General features: G+C 37.5%; 1 protein-coding gene across 2 annotated transcripts in view; it reads left to right on the top strand.

Moving 5' to 3' along the window:
- Positions 1–24,873, top strand: part of LOC306859147 (immunoglobulin mu heavy chain-like) — a 344,847-nt gene that overhangs the window by 39,575 nt on the left and 280,399 nt on the right. The window contains exon 1 of one of the 2 annotated variants that reach the window (XM_079400026.1): positions 13,781–13,893. The exons of the other annotated variant lie outside the window; for it this stretch is intronic. Coding sequence (XP_079256152.1) covers positions 13,848–13,893 — 46 coding nt within the window. The 5' untranslated portion in view covers positions 13,781–13,847. Of the gene's footprint in view, positions 1–13,780; positions 13,894–24,873 lie in introns of those variants that run through there. 2 annotated transcript variants of the gene reach the window in all.

Here is a 24,873-nt window from a genome sequence, read left to right on the forward strand (position 1 = left end):
AGTTGATGACGTAGTTTTGTGCGCACCCGATTCACTGTTCACGTGCGGAGTGAAAACAAGCATGGCGGAAGGCGGACGTGAGGCTCGGCTCACTGTCCTGTTGGTATGTAGACTAACAACTCTTAAAAAGACCCCTTTCTCACATGAACCAAGCCTTTTTAAATGTTCCTGTTCATCTAAAATTCCTCCGGCTGAATCCAATAAATGTTTACAAATACATCTGTATCTTGCTCTTCAAAACTATCGTCAAATAGATTTTTACATCAATGCAAATCTCCAGCCTTCTCTCATGTAAACAGAAACACACAGAGATAATAAAGGCTCTTAGTGATTAACAGAGCAGAGTGAAAATACAACCGGCATCATGTACTGCATATCAGTACTGCTAGTTTTGGCAGCTGCACACTGAGTACCACCAATGAACATTAGTTCAGATGTAGAGCTCAATTTTTATTACTGAAATGATTTAATCATTGTTCGTAGGTCTTTTTTGCATTGAGCTGGATCAGCCTCCTGTCATGGTTGTAAAAGCAGGGGAAACGTTTACCATCGCCTGTAAGATCACTGGATATTCAGCCTCAGTTGAAGGCTACACAAACTGGATCAGACATTCAAGTGGAAAACCCATGGAATGGATCGGCTGGTACTATAGTTCCAGTAGCAATGGTGTCAAAGATTCACTGAAAAATAAGATCAGTTTCTCTTCTGAATCCTCCAGCAATGCAGTTATTTTAACAGGAAACACTGAGGACACAGCGGTGTATTACTGTGCTCGCAATGCATATGCCACAAACTGCCACAGGGCCTGTACAAAAACTAAACTAAACACATTTTTCAATAAACAGTTTTTTTCATATTATAAAGTACATATTTTCACACAATAGCCTCAGTATTGCAAAATCAAAGCAAATAAATAAATGAATATAGAACACTGAATGAATCTGTTGATGTTTTAGGCTTTGTAAATACTTTAATCAAATTCATCCACTAAATGGTATGTAATAACCTTGAATGCTCAATTTACCCATTGTTAGAATAATCTAGATGCCAGAAGAGGACACCCTTCCATTAAAAACGAAAAAAAAAAAAAAACTGGGTTTTGAACACACCCACTCTGTGTCCCCATGCATGAACAAATATATCAATGCAAACTCAACTGCCATATTTCTTATTTAAACCTAGTAAATGAGTGTTTGATCTGAAGAGGAGAGACAATGTTCTCCATAAAGATCTTTGTGCTGTTGGCAGCTGTACACAGTGAGTGTTTTATTTATATTTTAAAGAGTTTAGGCAGTTTTACGGAGTTACCTATTTCATATGCATTGTGATTCTTTAGATGTGTAAAGATTTTTTTTTTGTCTTTCTGTTTAGCTATTTATTCACAGGTTGTGCTCACACAGTCTGAACAGTCAGTAACTATGTCTCCAGGTGGTTCCTACAAACTGACCTGTGCATGTAGTGGATTTACTCTTAGTAGCTATAGGATGCACTGGATCCGTCAAGCCCCTGGAAAAGGACTGGAATGGATCTTCCATTATTATACAGACTCTGACAAAGGCTCAGCTCAGTCAGTTCAGGGAAGATTCATGGCATCCACAGACAGCACTAATTTCTATCTGCACATGAGTCAGTTAAAGACTGAAGACACTGCAGTGTATTACTGTGCAAGAGATTCACTTTGTTTGTTTTCATACAGCTACCCTTACAAAAACCCAGGAGGGGGAGGGGAGAAATGGAGATTATGGGTATTTTTAATAAATGTATTTTACTTTTAATTTTGAAGTGATTTATTCATTTACACATTTATTTTCAAATGAATAAATTACTCTGATGCGTTTTTGCTCTTTCTTATCTTTAAAAGTTATAAAGCCAGGTTAAAAGAAGCAACATATCAGCAGTTGTCTTACTGATTGAGTTCTAATTAGATGAGCACTAATAATGTCTTCATATTGAAGACAGAATTCACCCCGAAATGACCATAAAGTAAACCACTGTATCTTTCCAAACCTATATGTTGTTCTTACTTAGAAAACAACAGGAGAAGTGCACAAGTCATAATGAAAGTAATGTTACATTTAAAGCTATTTATTTAATACTTTTGGAGTATAACAGAAACAGACCACTTTCGTTCCTCTTCAGGAACTCGAGCTGCGTCGACGGCGCTTTGGGGAACGCCTACAGCATAACCGGCTCTGAATACCAATCAAATCTGTCCAGAAAATGGGAGGGACGTCACGGGCGAGGTGACGTAATGACCAGCTGGTATAAAAGCACGTGCGGTGAAACCGGCATCAGCTTTTCTGTCATTCAGCTAAGCGTTCTGTGTCTTGTGAGTCTTATTTACCGTTGTCTGTCTGTTTTGTACCATGTCAAAACGAAGTGGGAAAAAGAGTGAGGCGCAATACAGGCTTGTGTGTTCCTCCGTGCAAACGTTATTTGTGTGCGGAGGATACACACAGTCTGTGTGTGCTTTGCCTGGGAGCGAGACATGCGGAGGCAGCCCTCGAGGGGGCTGACTGTCCGCACTTCGAGGGCTTTCCTCTGCGTGTGCTTCGCTCCCGAAAGGCTCTCTTCTCCGGAAAGGGCTCTTTCATTAGCATTCCCCGCGGCGCTGGACTCGCTTACGCTGAGGCGGAGCGGAGCGGAGACGTCGTTCGTGGGGTTTGGCTGTGGTGCTGAACGTTCTCTGTAGGCCTCCCTTTGAGCCTATCGAGGAGATCTCAGATCGCCATCTCACTCTGAAGACCGTGTTTCTTCTGGCGATGGCATCTCTGAAGAGAGCGGGGGACCTGCAGGCCCTTTCGGTGGCCCATACCCATTTGGACTTTGCGCCTGGTATGGCCAAAGCCTTTCTATACCCTCGTGCAGGGTATGTCCCCAAGGTTCCTTCTGTCACACCACAGCCTGTCGTACTGCAGGCCTTTAGTCCTCCTCCCTTTCGGGATCCTGACCAGCTGAAGCTAAACCGTATGTGTCCAGTGCGAGCACTGGACGCATACTTCCACAGAGCTGCCATGTGGAGAAGGACGGACCAGTTGCTAGTGTGCTACGGTCCTCCTAAGAGAGGTCTGCCTGCTTCCAAGCAGACCCTCGGTCGGTGGATTGTGGATGCCATGCCAGTCTTCTGACCTCCTCTTGCCGATGGGAGTCCGGGCTCATTCCACTAGGACTGTGGCGGCCTCCAAGGCCTTTCTCGCTGGTGTCCCTATCCAGGACATCTGAAACGCTGCGGGTTGGTCCACGCCTCTGACCTTCGTCAGGTTTTATGGCCTGGACATGCGAGCCACTCCAGGTTCTTCCGTTCTCTTGCCCTAGCTGTGCTCCTCTTTTTGACACACAGGGCAGGGGTGTGGAAGTCTGGTGCCGTGGGTATCTCGTTCCCCAAAGCGTCGTCGACGCACCTCGAGTTCCTGAAGAGGAACGTCTTAGGTTACTTATGTAACCCCAGTTCCTCGAGGGAACAAGACGCTGCGTCACGGGGCCACACTTCCGGCATCCCTGCCAGCGCTTGCTTCGTTCTAGAAGCTGATGCCGGTCTCGCCCATCCATTGGACAGATTTCATTTGTATTCAGAGCCGGTTACGCTGAAGGCGTTCCCCTAGCATCTTCGGACGCAGTGTCTCGTTCCCTCAAGGAACTGGGGTTACATACGTAACCTAAGATGAAGAAATAATTCTGATTTACTGCTCAAGAAACCTTTTTTAATTAAAATCTCATGAACACTTGACAATAAAACGCGGAACACACAATTCTATTATTTATTCACCACACTTGCTTACTTTTTTATTTACCTAATTTTTTTATTTCAAATTTGCAACATATCAGACCTGCACACACATAATGGTCAAGTCAAGTCAAGTTGAGCTTTATTGTCATTCCGCTACATGTGGGGACATAAAGTACAGTGGAACGAAATGTCATGCCTCGCAGGACCACGGTGCTACATAAATACAGACATACAACAATGAAGTAAAAAAAAAACACTATAAACCTATACACAACTAACCTACTGACAGATTTAACTATAAGTATACTATATATAAGTATTTACCCTATACAAACTAAAAGAATAAAGAATAAAAACATTTTCAGGAGGTAGGGGTTTGCATGGGGTTTCAGAGGGGGGCGGGGTGATTTGAGTTCAGGGCTCTAAAGCCTGGGGGAAAAAGCTGTTGAGCAGTCTGGCCGGAGCGGGCTCTGATGCTCCGGTACCGTCTTCCTGATGGTAGGAGCTGGAAGAGACTGTGGGAGGGATGGTTGGAGTCCTTCACGATGCTGTTGGTTTTGCTGGAGCATCGTGTAAGGAAAATATCCAGGATGGAGGGGAGAGGGGCACTGATGATCTTTGCAGCTGTGTTCACTGTCCGCTGGAGGGTCTTGCGGTCAGCAGCACTGCAGTTCCCGTACCAGACAGTGATGCAGCTGATCAGCACACTCTCAATGGTGCCCCTGTAAAATGTGGTGAGGATGGGTGGAGGGAGACTTGCTCTTTTCAGCCGGCGGAGAAAGTGTAGGCGCTGTTGTGCCTTTTTGGAGAGTGACATGGTGTTGGTGGTCCAGGTGAGATCCTCTGTGATGTGCACCCCCAGGAATTTAGTGCTGCTGACTCTCTCCACAGTCAAGCTGTCGATGGTCAGTGGGGGGTGGTCAATGGAGTTTCTTCTGAAGTCCATCACAACCTCCTTTGTCTTCTCCATTGAGGGGCAATATATTATATATTATATATTGTGTTTTTGCTGTTTTGTACATTGCCTATTTGGATATTTGTATTATTCTTTATTATCTGTGTTCTGTCCTGTTACAATGTGGAGCTTCTGTCACTATAACAAATTTCTCGTATGTGTAAACATACTTGGCCAATAAAGCTCATTCTGATTCTGATTCAAAATCTTAGAGTTAGTGTATATATATATATATATATATATATATATATACATCTGTTGCACTGTGGACAATATAAAATATAAAAAAACAATATAAAAAATATACATATAAATTTTTTTTTTTTGGAAAATAAATTATAGAAATTACTACTTTATTTAGCGAGGATGCTTTAAATTGATGATAAAGACATTTCTAATGTTACAAAAGATATCCATTTCAGTTAAATGTTGTTCTTTTGACCTTTCTATTAATCAAAGAAACCTGAAAAAAAATGCTCAACTGTTTTCCACATCATAATAATAACAATAATAATAATAATTATTATTATTATTATTATGCCGTTGGATTCGGCCTATTGTACCTGGCTCCCTTGATGTGCCTAGATTCACCGGTGTGGAGTGCACCCTCAGTTTCTTCGCTCGCTAAACAGGGGACCTCCAACAGAGAGCGATCCACCCCCGCCGCTTCGGATGGCATTACTTAACATGCGGTCTTTGGTAAATAAGACTTTTTTATTTAGCGGAAACTAGATTTTCTGTTCATGACGGAAACATGGACTAAATATGGGGACTTGAGTCCTTTTTCCAAATTAGTTCCTTTTAGAGGTCTTCGCGGAGGACCCGAGACCCGAGGACCCGGGAATCTACCAACCCCAATCTATTACTTCGGGTCCCGGGTCTGTTTAACATTGTGTGTAATACCCGAGCATGATCATGGATTCCTACAGGAGTGACGTGAAGAAAAAAAAAAAAAAAAAAAAGCTGAAACAAAACTAAAGAGAAGCACCTGCATCGAAAATGCAGTAAAAGCATTTATTGTTCTGTGCGTTTTTTTTTTTTTTACAACCAACAAAAAGTTATTGTAGGTTAAACGCAACAGTCGAAGTTGACTCGAGATGAAAAAAAAAAACTGCGAAGTTGCATTAGTCATTCGTCACCGACTGTAACTTTAAAACTGGAATAATGAGTGGATTAGAAGGCTCTTTCCGTCGGCAAGAGAGATGAACAACCTAACATGGAAATGTATTGGCAAGGAGGATTGTAGCTATCGCAGTCAGGGAGAAGGCTAAAGGTTTTTTCCCGCAAATTGTTTATTGACTTTATGACTATTGCAGTGCCGATCGGGTGCAGTCGGGTCTTTGTCTTCCCAGCCGGGTTCGGGTCCAACTTTCGAGTAATGATCGCGTCCGCGCAGGGGCGCAGGAACAGGGGGCGCTGAGGGTGCTGCAGCACCCCGTGTTTTTTTCTGTGGGCAACTGTAAACTGTTGTGAATAAAAAAATAAATAATAAAAAGATTATTTTTCCCAACTGTAATCCATAATTCATTTACACATAGTTTTGCTCTCTTTCTCTTTCTCTCTTTCTTCTCTTTTTTTTAAATCTCATAATCTCATAATTTTGACCAATTCTGACAGAAAGCTGCAGGGAACTTGACCCCGAAGCTCCCAGTGCTGATCTTGAAGAAGCTGCAAAGGAGGCTGAACAAATCCTTCAAAGATTCAACCCTTCAAAGGTTTTAGTTATAATATCCTTATTTTATGTGTTAATAATAACATAAATATTTTGGTAACAGATCATTTTAAACACACTGTCTCAATGTGTATTTCCCTTTGTTTTAGCTGAAAGGGAAGACCAAAGGAGGGCCTGTCCTGGGATTTGATTTTGGCTGTATTGTGCGTTTACGGAGAAGACCAAAAGCTGCAAAGGCAAACACTTCCAGTGGTACGTCTGTGTTGGTCTCAGCACCTTGACTGAACTGTACTGCAGATACATTTTGCACAGCATTTGATGTTTCTTAAACTTTGCTTATCACACTTATCCCACAGCCCCATCAGCAAGAACCCCCAACATGGTATCATGTCGAAGTAGTTATAATTCATACAATTTAACAAGTCAGCAAATTCATACAATATTGTAGTAGCGTACTCGTACAAAATTCTACGACTTTTACTCCTACTGCTGTCACTGGCCATTGCCTCAACTCTCATGCAGATTGTGCCCATTGTAAGTAGTCAGAGTGTTTATATACAAGTTTATATTAAGTCCATTGTTTTATTATTAACCTTAACAGATTAACAGTACATGATATCTGTCCACACCCCAGAGTTTGCTTTTCTTTCCATGTTGATTTTTATTGAACGCATCTGTCTAAAAAGCAAGAGTCTGGAAATGCTAACTTAACTTGTCATGTGACAAATCAGATCTTCAATTAATTTGGCCAAATGAGATCACTTAATACACACACACACACACATATGTCAGTCATTCTTGAAACGTGGGACAAAACATGTCCAGCAATTGTAACTGCTATCAGGTTTAAAAATTTAAAATATTTTCAATTGTAAATGTTATGGGGATTGATCATAGAATCTATTTAACACAATTACCCCCTTCAATTTAATTTTATCATTATTATGTGAAATCTATGACACTTATTGTCTTCTCACTACATCTAAATCAGTGTGTCCACAGAGAAGGGTTCAATCATTCATATGCTATAAAATGGATAAAAATGTTTTTAACAATAAAAAAGAGCTTGTTTTATCAAAACCAACACTTAATAATATCTCATATCAACGCAAGGTTGTTTTTCAGTGACACATGCATGTTTCATAAGGTTTTAAAGTTTTGTCCCCACTTTTTGTCAACACCGTCAGACATTCATTCAAATGTAATAAAATCAATGAATATCAGGGGCAGCTTTCACTCTAAAGGACCCCTTGCCACAGTCCTCCTCTGCAGACTACATCACTGTCAGACAGAATCTGGTCAGTTTTATAGTTTTAGAATATTTTAAATCCTAATGTTAATATTTCATGTGTCACAACCATGATACGTCAACACCATCTTCCAATTTCTGAGGAAATTATTTGAAATATTTAGATCATTGTATTCTCCTGAAGCAGGTTCCATTAGCATCTAGTATCAACAGAAAAAATAAAATGGCTACTACATGAACTCCATTTGTTTTTTGAAAGAAATGCCAAATGTGTCAACACCGTCAGATGTCACCACATCAAGATTTTGTGTTCCAATAATATATCAAAATACTTAAATGTGACTCTTGAATAAAAGCTTTATAAACAATAACATACTCACTGCCTGTTGTGGTTGTTTTAACACAGTAATTGTTTGATTCAATGTATTTGATAGTTAAAAATACTACAAATTCAGGTTTTCGTCACCACCGTCAGATGCGTCAACTCCGTCAGTTCTGTCACCTCCGTCAGATGACTATTTTGATAATATTTGATTATGATATTTTATATTTGTTGTGGAATTGTTGGTCCCATGTGAAAGTGTAATCTGTTTGCTAACATGAGAATGTGTTTTGAAATGTTAAAAACATCTTGAATGCTGTTAAAGATAAAGTTGAAATTATATTACACAGTCCAAGGTAAAAAAAGCACATTTTGTTTAAAAAAGAGAAAAGTTGGGAGGTTGCATCAAAGCATAGCTCAGTAACTTAGTACATATAAGATACATAAATGTAGTTTAATTTTTCTGAGTACAAAGTTTTATTTTTTTCAAGTTTGCACCCTGTTTTGTCCCATTTCTCAAGAATGACTGGTATATATATATATATATATATATATATATATATATATAATAAAAAGGTCTCTTCAGTGCAACGGATAAATAAAATAATGTTAAGTAAAATTTAAAAGTCAGTCTTTTTGCACTGGATGTGCTGATTTTGGCCTCATTGGCAGCTGCAGTCATCCTCATCTCATTTATAAAACACCTGTGATTCACAACTACTTGCTAAGAAACTCACATTCACATAAAGTAGCCTTGTTTACAAGTTTGGGAGTAAGGGCAAAATGCACGATATAGTACTTTCAGTGCCCTGTAGTTGGCGATATCACATCTTTTGTTGCAGAAATATATTGCTGCAGAAAAGCTAGGTGCCATGTAATGTGTAACTGCAACACTCATTTCAAATGTAGTGGAGTAAAGAGTACAGATACTCATTCAGAAATGTAGTGAAGTAGAGAGTAAAAGTTGGTAATATCTTTGATACTCAGTACAACTACAAAATACCCATAAAGATACTCAAGTACAGTAATTAGTTACATTTATTCAAGTACTTTACACCTCTGCTCACATGTCCCATAATAGGCCTGTTGGTGGCATTTGGGCTTGTCAACAAACAATGACAGTGTCAAACAACGGTAAATGGTGTATCAATAAGCAGTACAATCAATGCGGCAACTTCTATTTTAGCAATTTCCAAAAAAAAAAAAATACAATAACAGCTATGTAGTTTTCAACAGATTCATCACAATGGCAACAGCGTCTCAGACTGACGGATATAACTAAAAATAAACAGTTATTTTCAGAGTTTTGAGCCATTTGTTACTGTTTTATATGCATTGTCATAATTATAATTCAAATGCATTTTGTTTTATTGACCACAATATTATTGATGATAATTGGTGAGAGAGGGATGGTTAATTTTGGAAAAAGGGCAGGGGCTTGAACACTAAAGCACCCCCTCTGCACGTGCCTAAACAATGTAAATATAGATGACGTAATATTAAAATATAGAGGTTTCATTTGTCTATTGTATAATAGCACTCAGATGCAAATTATTTTATGGGAAGGGTAAGTGTCTCCCAGACTCCTGAAAAACTGATAAAAGCTGAACTTTCAGTCAGTGCATGTGTTAAAACAGCTGCAGTGTACCCTATAACTGTTTTACTGTGGTAATGGAGATGCTGTATGGACTCCTACTGATGATTATTTCATGTGAGAAACTCCCATTTGTTCTGTATTATTTTGTAATTTCATTGTTCGAAATCATCTAACATTATTTGTTCTGTGTTTTTCAGCTGTTAGTGGTGAGTCTTTGACCTCCTCAGATTCTGTGGTGAAAAAGCCTGGAGAATCAGTGACTCTGTCCTGCACTGCGTCTGGATTCTCAGTGAGCGGCTATTATATGCACTGGATCCGTCAGAAACCAGGGAAAGCACTGGAGTGGATTGGATATATAGACACTGGCTCAAGTGCATATTATGCTCAGTCTCTACAGGGCCAGTTCTCCATCACCAAAGACACCAGCAAAAACATGCTGCATTTAGAGGTGAAAAGCCTGAAGACTGAAGACACAGCTGTTTATTACTGTGCTAGAGACTCACAGTTACACAAAAGACTGCAGGACTGAACAAAAACTAGTTATGTGATCTCTGAGGGTCCAAGAACATTTTTCAGCACACTTCACTTTTTGTTTATTCTTGTTAATTTGTAATATGTTTTAGAAATTTATGTGAACTTGAATAAATCAAGAAAACTTTTAGACAGTATATATTTTTTCCATAACAGTATAGGGATACGTTGAACTGAAATGTTGAATTTATGCTAGAATAAAAACTTTCACAAATTGCAATTCATTTGAGCTCTACAACATCCTACTGTGGGAAGCTTTACAATCAGCAAATGTTCAGCACATCAAGATCTTTGAAAGATATTTCAAACAGGTTTTCAGTCTAATCAGTGCAGAATCAATGATGATAGTAGTAAAGAAGCATCTGTGTTCTACATGGTTGTGTTTATATTATCTTTTGTGTTTTCCTGTGTCTTTTAAAGAGTGTTATTAAAGACTGTTAGTTTAATTATCTCCTTTATAAAAATATGAGACACTACTATGTCTCTGAAATAGTACATGAACAAACAATACATTTAAAGGCAGACATGGTTATGAAGGTTAATAAAGTAACAGAAAATGTAAATGTACCTTTAGATGGCACCCTATGCAAACCTACCTCTTGGTCCGTTTTAAAAAGCCTCCACTCTGTTGTTTGTGATTTTGCTGCATCAGCTTGCTCTTTTCATAACATGACAATGGATAGTTTGTCTAAACTGGGATTTATCTTCATGTTTGCTCTCACAGAATGTAAGAAGGACTCCTGAAAACCTGTTGATAATCAGACTTATTCATGTGTTCTGTTGTACATGTTAATGTTGAACTGTTTGTTTTTCAGTCTGTTGGTGTCAGACACTGACTGAGTCAGTGTCATTGCTCTTTAAACCTGGAGGATCTCACAGACTCACCTGTACAGCATCTGGTGTTAACCAGGACTTGGCTTGGATCAGACAGACTGCAGGAGGAGGTCTGGAGTGGCTGGCATACATCTCATCTGGTAGTACTATACTCTCCCTCTGTTCAGGGACGCTTCACCATCTCCAGAGACAACAGCAAGAAACAGATGTATCTGCAGATGAATAATATGAAGAATGAAGACACTGCTGTTTATTATTGTGTAAGAGAGACACATTGAGAGAAAAAACATATTTTGTTTTCACAAAATATGAAAACAACCATATAAACAGCTCACTATATAAAACCTCAGTGAATAAATTAAACATTAAAATAATTAGATTTTTGCGTATACAACGCTATCAAATGTCTTCAGAAGACTTCGCATGGAGGCACGAGTCATATGTACAAACTTGTATGCCTTTAGTGAAGCTCTCATTATTTACTTTTGTTGAGAATGTTCTGTATAACAGCAAGGTGATTATAATTAGGCTTAGCTGCAATTTTTGTTATTTGATAATACAGCATGTTGGGTTGAGGTTTGAACGTAAGTCCCTTAGGCACATGCTGAATCTCTAGACAATCCTGCCTTATAGTTTTATAAAGAACTACTAAGTAGTTGTTGTTTTTTTCCCCCTTTGGTCATGACTTATCTCAAGAGAATCTATTTCTAACTGACTATATTTTAAAATATTTATACAGTCACAGAAACAGCGAGGAATGTTGTTCACTTTGACAGATGCTAATGACATCTCATGGATTGAAAACACACAACACCTGGTTTTTAAAACAGTCCGTATGCAGAAATAAAATAAATGAATGAATCAGACATTGTTTCCACACACAAGCTGTCATTCCACATTTGTAATTTGAGAAACTGAAAAGCAACACAATTACTTGTGAATTAAAAAAAACAGACATGTTAACATTTTCTTGAAGAATGCAATAATATATTACTAAATGTTGAATAGTACATTACAGCAATGATTAACTGCTTCCACAAGAGAGTCCCTAACTTACAGTGAAAACATGAACTTTTTTGTCTGAAAATGTAAATTGTAGCGACGAAAAATATATAAAATAAGTAAATTATAGAGACAAAAATTATATCACAAAAATGTCATCAAAAACAGAGCCAAGAAATTAAGATCAAATTCACTTGAAGTAAATGTGGTTAAATTGGAGTTCATGTGTAATTCTTCAACAGTGCCGTTTCAGTAACACCTCCTCACATTTCCACCCACGTTACTTCAGAACTTTATATACAGCCCAAACATGTGTCATATGCAAACTCGCTCTCCACTTTAACTGTATATAAACACACAATTCAACTCAAGATAAAATTATCATTTAGAATACACCTCTACAGTTACAAGGCGGTCAAGGTTTTTTAACAATGGTGTCAAAAAGCATTTGGTTGTTCATTATTGTAGTGATTTTAGCTCAAGGTAAGTTTGACATTTTCCTTTTATTTTCTAGTCAAGAGCATTCAATACACTAATGGATGCTCTACATCAATGCAATTTATTTATTTTTATTCCACAGGTATCAGCGGTGATGAAATCCGATTAGATCAGTCACCTGCTGAGATAAAGAGACCTGGAGAAACAGTGAAGATCTCCTGTAAAATATCTGGTTTTACAATGGCAAGCTACTGGATGCACTGGATACGACAGAAACCAGGGAAAGCTCTGGAGTGGATTGGGAGAGTTAACTCTGGTAGTGTTGTTTATGCAGATACAATGAAAAATCACTTCACGCTGAGTGAGGATGTGTCTCAAAGTACACAGTATCTTGAAGCCAAGAGTCTGAGAGAAGAGGACACTGCTGTTTATTACTGTGCTCGAGAGACACACTGACTTCATCTGATGAAGCAGCTCTACAAGAACTGAAAGTAACTGAAGTGAGAAGATTTCAATTAGCTTGATACCTTAATCCACATGTACTTTATACAACTGCAGATTTAATCTTGATTGCAATAAAAATCTGTACATTTTAGCCTTCTGCTTTCAAATTTGAATGGTTTTCTTTATTACTTTATTATTCTATTCTCCCATTTCTAAAATCTTATACATTGTTTCTGGAACAGCAGATGTGATTCTACCCTAAATAACATTATACTTTCATTGTATAGACAAACTTGAATTTTTATTTTTAGGTTAACTATATTTTTAAATGTATATGTATATGTGTGTGTTTCTTTTTAAAATCAAAAAGTTGAGTGGTATATTCAAATTATATAGACATACAAATGTACTTTTTGCTTTGATAACTGAAGGGATGCTTAAAAGTGAATTTAAATTTCCCTGTCCTCCCTGTCCTACTCCATCATCTTTAAGGACCTTTACCTAAGCCTTAAAATACCACATCCAAGCACCAGTCCTCCAAAACCACTGTAAACAGACATACTGCTACCAAAAACACCAATCATAAAAACATCTAACATTTACTGCACCCACACCAATGACAGTAACAGCCTGATTTCTATAGTATGCCAGAATTAGTAATAACTGGGTCAAAATGTGAAACATTGCTCTGAAGTAAAAACAGAGCAGGTTGTTTTATCTAATATCTGTATAGATGTGTAAGTTGATTTGATGAGTTGATGCAATTTGAAATGTGTTACTGTAAACATATCGTACAATAACATTTTGGAAAACCTCTGTACTGCCCTAAAAATAAAATAAAATGTGAATTGTGTATTTATTAATCAGAACTCAATAATAATAAAAAAATCAGTTCCAGTATTGCCAGAGTTACCTTGTTTTGCAGAATATATGCAAATGCCATGATTTAGTAGGGAGGGTCGATGTTACTTAAACTGTTAAAAGACTTGTGCTATAAAACAAAAGTCTCAGACAGTGTTTGTGTCCATCTGCAGTGCAGCTAAATATTTGACTCTACAGTTCACAGTTTCGGGGAGATGATGGAGGTGTTACTGCATTTAGTTCCGCTGTTGATCATTTCATGTGAGAAACTCTTATTTTTTCTGAATTGTTGAGGACATCCCACTGTTCTACATCATCTAACATTATTTGTTCTATGTTTTTCAGCTGTTAGTGGACAGTCTTTGACCTCCTCAGATTCTGTGGTGAAAAAGCCTGGAGATTCAGTGACTCTGTCCTGCACTGTGTCTGGAATCTCAATGAGCAGCTATTACATGCACTGGATCCGTCAGAAACCAGGGAAAGCACTGGAGTGGATTGGATATATAGACACTGGCTCAAGTGCATATTATGCTCAGTCTCTACAGGGCCAGTTCTCCATCACCAAAGACACCAGCAAAAACATGCTGCATTTAGAGGTGAAAAGCCTGAAGACTGAAGACACAGCTGTTTATTACTGTGCTAGAGACTCACAGTTACACAAAAGACTGAAGGACTGAACAAAAACTATTCATCCATTAGGTCACGATAGCATTTCTGCTGCAAACATCCCCAAAATATAAAATATTACTTGTTTTTAGATGTTATTCAACACACTTAAACAATTCTTTGGTAGCATTTTAAAATAATGGTCCAGCAGGTAACTATGCAGGAAGAAATGCAGGACAAATGAGTAGTAGTACAGAAACACTTCAGCGACTATTAACTACTCTGGAAACAAGAATAACTAATCATTAAGTAATAACAAAATTAGACTTTAGACTAAGTTGATTTATTATTAGATAATCAATAATTACTGAATAAGATTAAACTCATTCAGAACTAATTCATAACTACGACAAATTATAAAGAATTACCAGTTAATTACTAACACATCATTAACATGTGAGACACAAGCAATTTTCGATTTTATGTGAACATGGTCATAAAATAAATATATAAATACATAAAATAAAGTGACAATAATAAAACAACTTTCTTTGTACTTATGTAAAATCAGCTGGGGGATGGACAATGCAAATTAATTGTACCTTCTGTCTTATAAACCCTCCAGATTTAACTCCTCAGTATTTTGTCAGTGAGATTTTTTAACAAAAACTGCGGCAAAAATTGTCCTCAGAATTACGTTTAATAAGTACACTCATATTTATGGTAAGTATAATTTAGGAATACGTTTTTATACTACTTTATTACTGACTTCTGTGGACAACAGCCTGACTTTTATTTTAACAGAGTGCAAAGGTCAAACACTGACTGAATCTGAGTCAGTTGTCATCAAACCAGGGAACAATCATAAACTGACCTGTATCTTCTCTGGGATTGATGTTGGAGCTGCAGATATTTCATGGATAAAACAGGCTGAAGGGAAAGCGCTCGAGTGGATCTCACATATTTCTGCTCCAAGTGGCAGCAGCAAATATTACTCAAACTGTTGAAGGACGATTCACCATCTCCAGAGACAACAGTAAAATGCAGGTGTATCTGTACATGACAAATCTGCAGGCTGAAGACACTGCCGTTTATTACTGTGCCCGAAAAACACAGTAACACAAGAGGCTTCTGTGCAGTACATAAAATTAATGTGCTTTGGAGAAGCTATACACTGTTCATGCCACACATTATCAAAAACAGTTCAGATGGTAATCTAAAAAAACTAACCCATCTCTCATTCTTCAATATCAACATTAAAGCATGTAGAAATACTCAACCATCTCATCACTGTTCAAACCCAAAACATGTTACTCCAACTATGAATAAAGGAACCTCTATGTTTACCTTTGTTTGTGAAACAGTGTATATACTATATATTTTGAGGAACAATTTGTATGTTTTGTATGATTTGAGAAAACTGGATTTGGATTGAATAAAAACATATGCAATTAATTGGTAATTAACTATCATAGCCTAGTAAATAAGAAGTAACAAACAATACATTTAAAGGCAGACATGGTTACAGAGGTTAATAAGAACACAGAAATGCAAATGTACCTTTAGAGGGCACCCTATGCAAACCTACTTCTATTTGTCTTCCTCAAAATCTCCACACTATTCATCCAGACACAAAACTTGTTTGTGACTTTAATGCATCGGCTTTCTCTTTTCCTAACATGACAATGGATATTTTGTCTAAACTGGGTTTTATCTTCATGTTTATCTTCATCATTCATAACTATTAGCTCTGGCCAATCACTGCTTGACACTTGGAGTGTATAAGTACTGGACGTTTATGTTCGCAGTTGATTTATGGCAGAATTATAGCTCTGAGCTGTGTGAAACACACACACTTGAGGTCTTTGAGTCTTTCCTAATGAGCTGATGAGTTGAATCAGGTGTGTTTGATTAAGGAGACATATAAAATGTACAGTGTTTGGGGTTCTTCGGGACCAGGATTGGGAACCACTGAACTAGAAAATCAAACCATCATCTCGAAGTCACTCACACATCTGCTCATGATGCTGGAAGCTTCTGGTATTGATATTAAGATTTCCTGAGATAACCAGAAAACTTAGCAATTAAGTACTTTGGCTTTTTAGTTAATCATAGGAAAACATCAGAACATTTTTAGTGGCTTTAATTTGAGTATTCAAAGCATATTACAAGATCAGTGCCATGATCATGGATGCAGATAAATAAATGTATTCCTCTTTAACCCTCTGGTATTGTTCATTTGGGAGTCACACTTGTGTTGTTCGCGGTCACGGACCGGACACCTGAAATTTAACTTTTTTGTTTGTTTGTTTTCAGTAAAATCAATGTAATAGATTTTTGTTCAATAATATTTTATATTTTTAGAGAATTTCATGGCACTAATGAATATTTATGCAATAATTATGATCAAATTTTCACATTGAAAATAATATTTAGATTTTTTCTCAAATATTTTCTATTACTTTTCAATTAAAGCAGTATTTCATGTTAAAATAGAGACGATTCCTTTAAAATACAATTTTTGAAGTCAGATTATTTTGTATAAGAAATTATGATCGGCACTCACGAATGGTAATGAATGGTAATAGAGTTAAATAAAACGGAAAAAGAAGACTGTTCTCGTGAGTGCGGATCATAATTTCTTATACAAAGTAATTTAATAGATTGACGCACCAAAATAAAAAGATCAAGTAACGGAGGAGCGAGGTGCAAACGACGTTGCTGAACTGAAGTCAGATTAGTATCATCTGGTTGGTGTAAAAAAAGAAAAGCTTCTGCAATTCTATGGTTTAGCCACTAGATTCCTATATAGGTCTATATAAATGGCTTATAAATTCTCTAGTTGTTTTTAGACATAAATAAAAAAGGTTTGGATTTAGATACATATTTACACATTCTCAAAGAGAACATTTTGTAAAGGCTTATTTTTGTATTTTTTATATATGTTGGTTTGAAATGTCAGTTTTTGCATTAATTTACTACAGTCAATCCTGAACACGGAGAAATACATCTTATTACACGCAACATCAAAGTAAAAAAAAAGTAACAAAAATTAACAGGAATGCTTTATCAGAGATTATTCAATCTGATTTCAACATCTTATTTGAGTTTTCTGGCTCAATTTTGCCATATTGTTACAGCCACACCAGTTAATTTGTGAGTGTATTACAGTGTGTTGTGTGTGTAATTGAGTGTGTGTTTGAGTGTTTATGTCTGTTTTGTACTCTTGATGTTTTAGAGTGTAACCCCTTCCTTGGTGTCTGTGTTTTTACTGCATTGTGGCATTTCACGCATTAGCAGAAACACACTTTGTGTTACAGTCACACTAGTGTCACCCCTTCATTGCTCTGCATGTTTTCTCTGCATAATGAATGATTTCTTGATTGTACACACACAAAAAACTCTGTATCTTCGTATTTTTGCATATGTCCCATAACAACACAAGTGTGACTATTTTTTATGACCATTTAGCTTTTCCGAATCAAGTCCACTTTTTTTTTTTGTGGCCATACCAACTGCCATTATAAAGTCATCAAGTTTCGTACCAGCGATTTTTAAAATTTCGAAACTTTTTTTGTTCCACTCTAAAATGTCCGAACAACACCAGAGGCTTAAAGTTAAACCATTCTGCCCACCATGACTCACTCATTCATCCTCATTAGACTTTAGCGGGCCTCAAAATGCCACATCAAAGCATCAGTCTATCAGCAACAGCTGTCCACAGACCTCATATCAGCTATCACAATTAAAAACACATGAATAATACAATAACCACTATCATTAGTAATAATTAGAAAAAAAAACAACATTGCTGAGAAATACTAAAAGAATATATGTTTTTAATCTGTCAAGGTGATTTAATGCAATTGCAAATCTATCATTGCAGGCAGAGACAATGTACAGTGTTTTAGGAAACTTCTACACTGCCTTGAAAAAAAATCAGTTTCAAAGAAAACAAAGTGTGCATATCTCTTCAAGTCAATCAATAATGTTCCCAGTTCCAGTGTTTCCATATTACCACATTTTGTCTTTGTAGGGCAGATACAGTGTATGCAAATGTCATGATTTAGTCTGGAGGATCAGTGTCACTCAAACTCTCAAAGGACTGTGTTATAAACTGGATCCTCAGTCAGTGTTTGTGTTCTGCTGCAGTGCAGTTTCTCTTCATTCGACAGTTTTAGGGTGATGATGGAATTGTTACAGTATGGAGTTCTGCTGATGATTATGTCAGGTGAGAATGATTTCACTTCTCCAGATTGTTTTCACTTTCAATTATTGTGAATCATCTAACATTATTTTTTCAATGTTTTTCAGCTGTTAGTGGTGAGTCTTTGACCTCCTCAGATTCTGTGGTGAAAAAGCCTGGAGATTCAGTGACTCTGTCCTGCACTGCGTCTGGATTCTCAGTGAGCAGCTACTGGATGGGCTGGATCCGTCAGAAACCAGGGAAAGAACTGGAGTGGATTGGGTATATATCTGGCTCAAGTGCATATTATGCTCAGTCTCTACAGGGCCAGTTCTCCATCACCACAGACACCAGCAAAAACATGCTGCATTTAGAGGTGAAAAGCCTGAAGACTGAAGACACAGCTGTTTATTACTGTGCTAGAGACTCACAGTTACACAAAAGACTGAAGGACTGAACAAAAACTATTCATGCATCAGATCACTGAAGCAACTTCCCCACAATTCAACAAGTTATACTTATTTAGAAATGTTCTTTCAAACGTTTACATACTTTATCATGGTCTATAATAAAGGTCTGGATTAATTAAGGTACATCATAAAGATCAAAGTTCAAAGTCTGCAGGGTTGATAATCAGCAAGATACAAAACCTTTAGTGTTGCCATACTATGAAACAAAAATGTATGGGAATATATCAGAAAATATAATGCAATGTATTTTAAATAACATTTCTTTAGGAAACAAGTGTCTCTGTTTTACACTGCAGTATGCACCATATATCGCTAATTGACAATATATTGATACATATTACATCGCAAAGAACTGCACTACATTTTTATAAGTAATAGCTTTATTGAAACAATTAATTTGTGTATTAATCCCCCATGAGTTAATGCTTGAAAGGGTTAAAAGCTGAACACATTCATAAACTTTTATCAGGCTTCTTTTTTGTTTTTTTACATGTGCAAATACACAATAGACAGAAAAGACAAAGGACAATATTTGTATGTATATGTACATATAAATGTGAACAGATATATAGTATAAATCAGTTTAAGTATATTTATACATGCACAGTACTAAATTTTATTACATGTACATCTAAATTATCGTGTTGCTGAATATAAAATTACATAAATTATGATATACAAGTAAATTGTCACATTTTTCAATATTTGAATTATGTATTTATTTACCCTAGATCAGCATGGTTTCTCAACAAGAAATGCATCAACAACAACACCAACCTGATATTGGAAAAGTGCTGATCTGTTTTTGCTGTTCTACTACAACTCATTTAAGCTCTACAGCTTTACCAAAGTTATTTACATTCTTTCTCATGAACAAAACACAATGTCACATCTGTTTGATGGAACTGATGGGTTGCACACACATGCCTGCTGTGAAAAAATAATCACATTTATTCACCGAAGTACAATATTATTTCCATATCATGTTAGATGATACTATTGTCCATACAATGAACCTCAATAGTCTCAAGCTCAGGGTTTTGATGCAAATGAACTGATGTCTGTTTCATATTTAAACAGCTACACTGTTGAGTGGAGGACTCTTCACAGTTCAGCCTTCATATAAACCATGTTCACTTCATTTCTCTTGCTGTTGCTGGCTGCTGTGTCTAGTAAGTAAATTCCCTGGATAAAACAAACTGTTTTAGTGTAAATATTCATATTCATTATTGTAAATGTTGTGTTTATCCACAGGTATTGACTGTCAGGTTGTGCTCACACAGTCTGAACAGTCAGTAGTTGTGGCTCCAGGTGCTTCCTACAAACTGACCTGTGCCTGCAGTGGGTTTTCTGTTAGTGGCACTTACATGTTTTGGATCCGTCAGGCACCTGGAAAAGGGCTGGAATGGATTATTTATTATTATTCAGATTCTAATAAGAGCTCAGCTCAGTCAGTGCAGGGCAGATTCACAGCATCTAAGGACAGCTCTAATCTCTATCTGCATATGAATCAGCTGAAGACTGAAGACACTGCAGTGTATTACTGTGCAAGAGAGACACTGTAAAAGCACTAATACAAGCAGCTGTTCAAAAACTTATCATGAGAAATGGGGCGGACATGCTTGAGTTATGCAAGCTCTAAAGTAACATAAGGCCCATCTGAGCTGTTTTAAATAAATGCAAAAAAATATGTTAATAAAAACTTAATTATAAAACTTATTTTTCATTTCACGCTTGGTTTTCAGTAAATCTATACAGACTAGTCTGATTTCTACAGTAACCTATGTTTCTGTATGAAGTATAACCTGTACATTTTATAATATTCAGTATTTTTAATGTCTCTTATAGTAATAATAGACTGGGCATTTTTTTCCAATAGCATTTCTACTACATAACTTCATTAACTGTACATGGGTACCGTCACTATGGAGGTAATTAAAAAAAAAAGTAGTGATATGATTTATAGAATACTTAAATTATTAATCATGGCCATACTATGATGTAACAAGTGTAGCTAAATCCGGTGACTCTCAAATACTTTCTGACAAGCTGCAAAAGCAGCCTACCAGGCAGATACATGTGACATCACAACCAGATCGTATACTCACCCCAAAAATGAGAATGATACCAGTCAATGACATTCATCAGGGAAAGAGAAAATGCAATAAACTAATAAGTGAAGTGAAGTGACATTCAGCCAAGTATGGTGACCCATACTCGGAATTCGTGCTCTGCATTTAACCCATCCAACGTGCACACACTGCATTTAACCCATCCAACGTGCACACACTGCATTTAACCCATCCAACGTGCACACACACAGCAGTGAACACACACACACACCGTGAACACACACCCGGAGCAGTGGGCAGCCATTTTATGCTGCGGCACCCGGGGAGCAGTTGGGGGTTCGGTGCCTTGCTCAAGGGCACCTCAGTCGTGGTATTGAGGGTGGAGAGAGCGCTGGACATTCACTCCCCCAACCTACAATCCCTGCCGGCCGGAGACTCGAACCCGCAACCTTCGGATTACAAGTCTGACTCTCTAACCATTAGGCCACGACTTCCCAATAATAATAATAATATCGGAGTCATACAGATTCATGCATGAATAACGGCAGTCAGAGTATTTCTTATTGCTTCTTAAGGAGGCTGTTTGATTTAGTTTAGCCATAAATGTTAATTAATGCATTAACTATCAAACATGTTCTAACATGTAGTTAAGGCTGCTGTTATTCATGCATGAATCCATATGACTCCAGTCATAGTTAAGGATAGCTCTTTGTTAGTTCATAATTAGTTAACTCCTTTAATAATCATCAGTATGTGATGAATTAAGTATTAATTTAGGCATTAGTACATGATTATTCATGTACCCTTATTGTAAAGTATTACCGACTGACAGATATAAGTAAAAATAAATAGGTATTTTCCGAGTTTTGAGCCAGCTGTTACTGTTTTATATGCGTTAATTGTCATAATAATTATAATTTAAATTCTGACCACAAAATGATTGATGATAATTGGTGAGAGCCCATGGTTAATTTTGGAAAAAGGGCAGGGGCTTGAACACTAAAGCACCCCCCTCCGCACGTTCCTGAACAATGTAAATAATTAAATAATAATGTTACTTAAACTTTTAAAAAACTTGTGCTATAAAACAAGTCTCAGTCAGTGTTTGTGTCAGCTGGTGGATGGGCTGGATCCGTCAGAAACCAGGGAAAGGACCGGAGTGGATTGGGCGTATTGACACTGGCACTGGCATTATTTTTGCTCAGTGTAATACATTTTAGAACTATTATTTTAATTTTAGCTTTTGGAAATCGAGTTGTATTCGATTCAATATGTATATGATTAATTTATATTAATCAAAATGTCCAACTTGTACCTTATTAATGATACATCATCAACGACTTGTCCAGCAAGCATTAAAATCAGTATTTCTTAACAATTCAGTTTATTCCCGTGACCACAGTAATACAGAATTGATTAGGTAATTTTGAGCATAGGTAACGCGATTTTTGGCAGATAGTTTCAGACTTGAAAATCCCATAGCACCAGACAAAAGATTTCTTTATAAATCAAAGTTTATTTGCTACTCTACAATACTACTAAGCTAAATAACACACAACAGAATACGTACACACACACATTGCAGGCAATGAACTTGAAGAAAGCTTAAAAACTAGCACTCTTTTGCTAGTCGTTGAAACCTTCCCTGAGGGAGTTTCAAGCAGAGAACTTGTCTATCTTTACTCTTAAAATTACTTCAACCAGTTTCCGGCAGAATTATGGAGAATTGTTTGATTACTTGCTTTAAGTTGAGTTTGACAGCTGATCGGCTGTTTCCACGCAGTCTATGGGGTGGTGATGGCGCAGTGGATAAGACACATGCCTTTGGTGTGAGAGACCCGGGTTCGAATCCACTGTGAGACACCAATGTGTCCCTGAGCAAGACACTTAACTCCTAGTTGCTCCAGAGGCATGCGACCTCTGACATATATAGCAATTGTAAGTCGCTTTGGATAAAAGCGTCAGCTAAATGAATAAATGTAAAATGTAAATGTCTCCGAGGGGTCTGAGGGAACCTCCGACTGATTGGCTGCTGATGTGTCGTCCTCTGACGCGTTTCAAGGAATGCCCTTCGGTGGTTGGTTAGCTTCTTTGTGACGTGATGATGCTCAAAGTTCTTCCTTGCAACAGCTTCTGTGACCATTTAAACAGCCCGATTTGAGGTCCACCCACGGGAGGCTTCTTCCAATCAGATTGTGCCTATAGGGCGGAGCCCCACCCTGCACGGCGTCATCCCGTGCATACATTATCTGTTCAGTTGTTTTGTCACATGAAGAAAATGCTAACAGATTTCTATTCGTGTTGTAATCATGTATTATGACTCTAAAAGTCAACTTTCATCCACACCAAATTATTGCTGACGCAACTAGCTTTCATTCAAAATCAAACAACAGGTATTTGGCATATACAAAGTACATACCTTAATTTTATATACTACATGGGTTAATGCATCGATTAACATCCTACCTTATAAATAATCAAACCAAGTATATGAAAGACAGGAGATACAACGTTAGTATGTATTGTCTATTGAGTATATTGCTTTAATAGCAATAGGAATAAAGGAATATCTTTTGTCAGAAAGTCAATAAAAGTGCGGGTGTTCTTTGCACAAGAAAAAAAACGCATTCCTTTGGAATGCAGGGAGGACAAAAGGGGAGCTGTCCGGGGTCATGAGAGTGTCCCGTTGGGCTTGTAGCTGTGAGACTTCAACACCCAGGCTCATCATAAAAACATCTCTCCCGGTTGATACAATCATTGAATTACATGATAAGCAGTCAGGAGGTCGTGTCCAGATCCAGAGGTCTTTGTCCTGTTTCTGGTTGAATTATGTTTAAGTGATAAGAAAGCCACAGTAAAGTCCTGTTCTGGAATACATCCAGATGTTCCCTCAAATTTATGCTGGTTTTTAGAGGTCTCCTGAGATAAGGAGATTTAGGGCAGGAAATCGGCCAGCCAGTCAAATGCAGATGCTGGGAGGGGAGTCATAACTCCTGCAATTATGTGTGTGTACTACTCTACAAGGCATTACATCAGTGTCTACAGGGCCAGTTCTCCATCACTAAAGACACCAGCAAAAAGATGCTGTATTTAGAGGTGAAAAGCCTGAAGACTGAAGACACAACTGTTTATTACTGTGCACAAGAGTCACTGTTACACAAAAGACTGCAGGACTGAACAAGAACTATCAGGTCACGATCGCAGTTCTACTGCAAACATCCCCAAAATATAAAATATTACTTGTTTTTAGATGTTATTCAACACACTTAAGCAATTCATTGCTAGCATTTTAAAATTATGGTCCATCAGGGAACTATGCAGTAAGAAATGCAGGACAAATGAGTAGTAGTACAGAAACACTTCAGCGACTATTAACTACTACGGAAACAAGAATAACTAATCATTAAGTAATAACGAAATTAGACTTTAGACTAAAATGATGTCACAGATCAATGCCAGATGATGCTAGGCTCAATCACCAGTCAATCACAGCGCACTCCCTCACCTGAATTCTAATCACCTGCACCTGCACGTCATCAATGGCAATCATCCCGCACTCCTCAAATACTCACACCTCACAACACTCCAGTGTCCGGTCTTGTTCCTACGAAGAGGACTGCTATAGCTATCATATCGCTATGCTTGATACTTACTGTCTTGTTTACTTACCTGTTGTGTTCCAAGTCTGTCAGTTCCAGAGTCTCGTCCTGATCCACTGTGTTGGTGAGGTGTGCAGTTACTCCTGTTCCGTGTCTCCTGTTTGGAAAAAGATGTTCAAGTTACCATCCCTCCTGAACACCGAAGAATCCTTGTATCATCACTTGCCTGATTCATTCCATCACCTCAAGTCTGTCAATAAAACCCCTTCACATTACGTCACTCAGTCTGTGTCCTACTTCTGTAACAG

Source organism: Barbus barbus (assembly GCF_936440315.1).
Source record: "Barbus barbus genome assembly, chromosome: 3".
Classification (NCBI taxonomy): domain Eukaryota; kingdom Metazoa; phylum Chordata; class Actinopteri; order Cypriniformes; family Cyprinidae; genus Barbus; species Barbus barbus.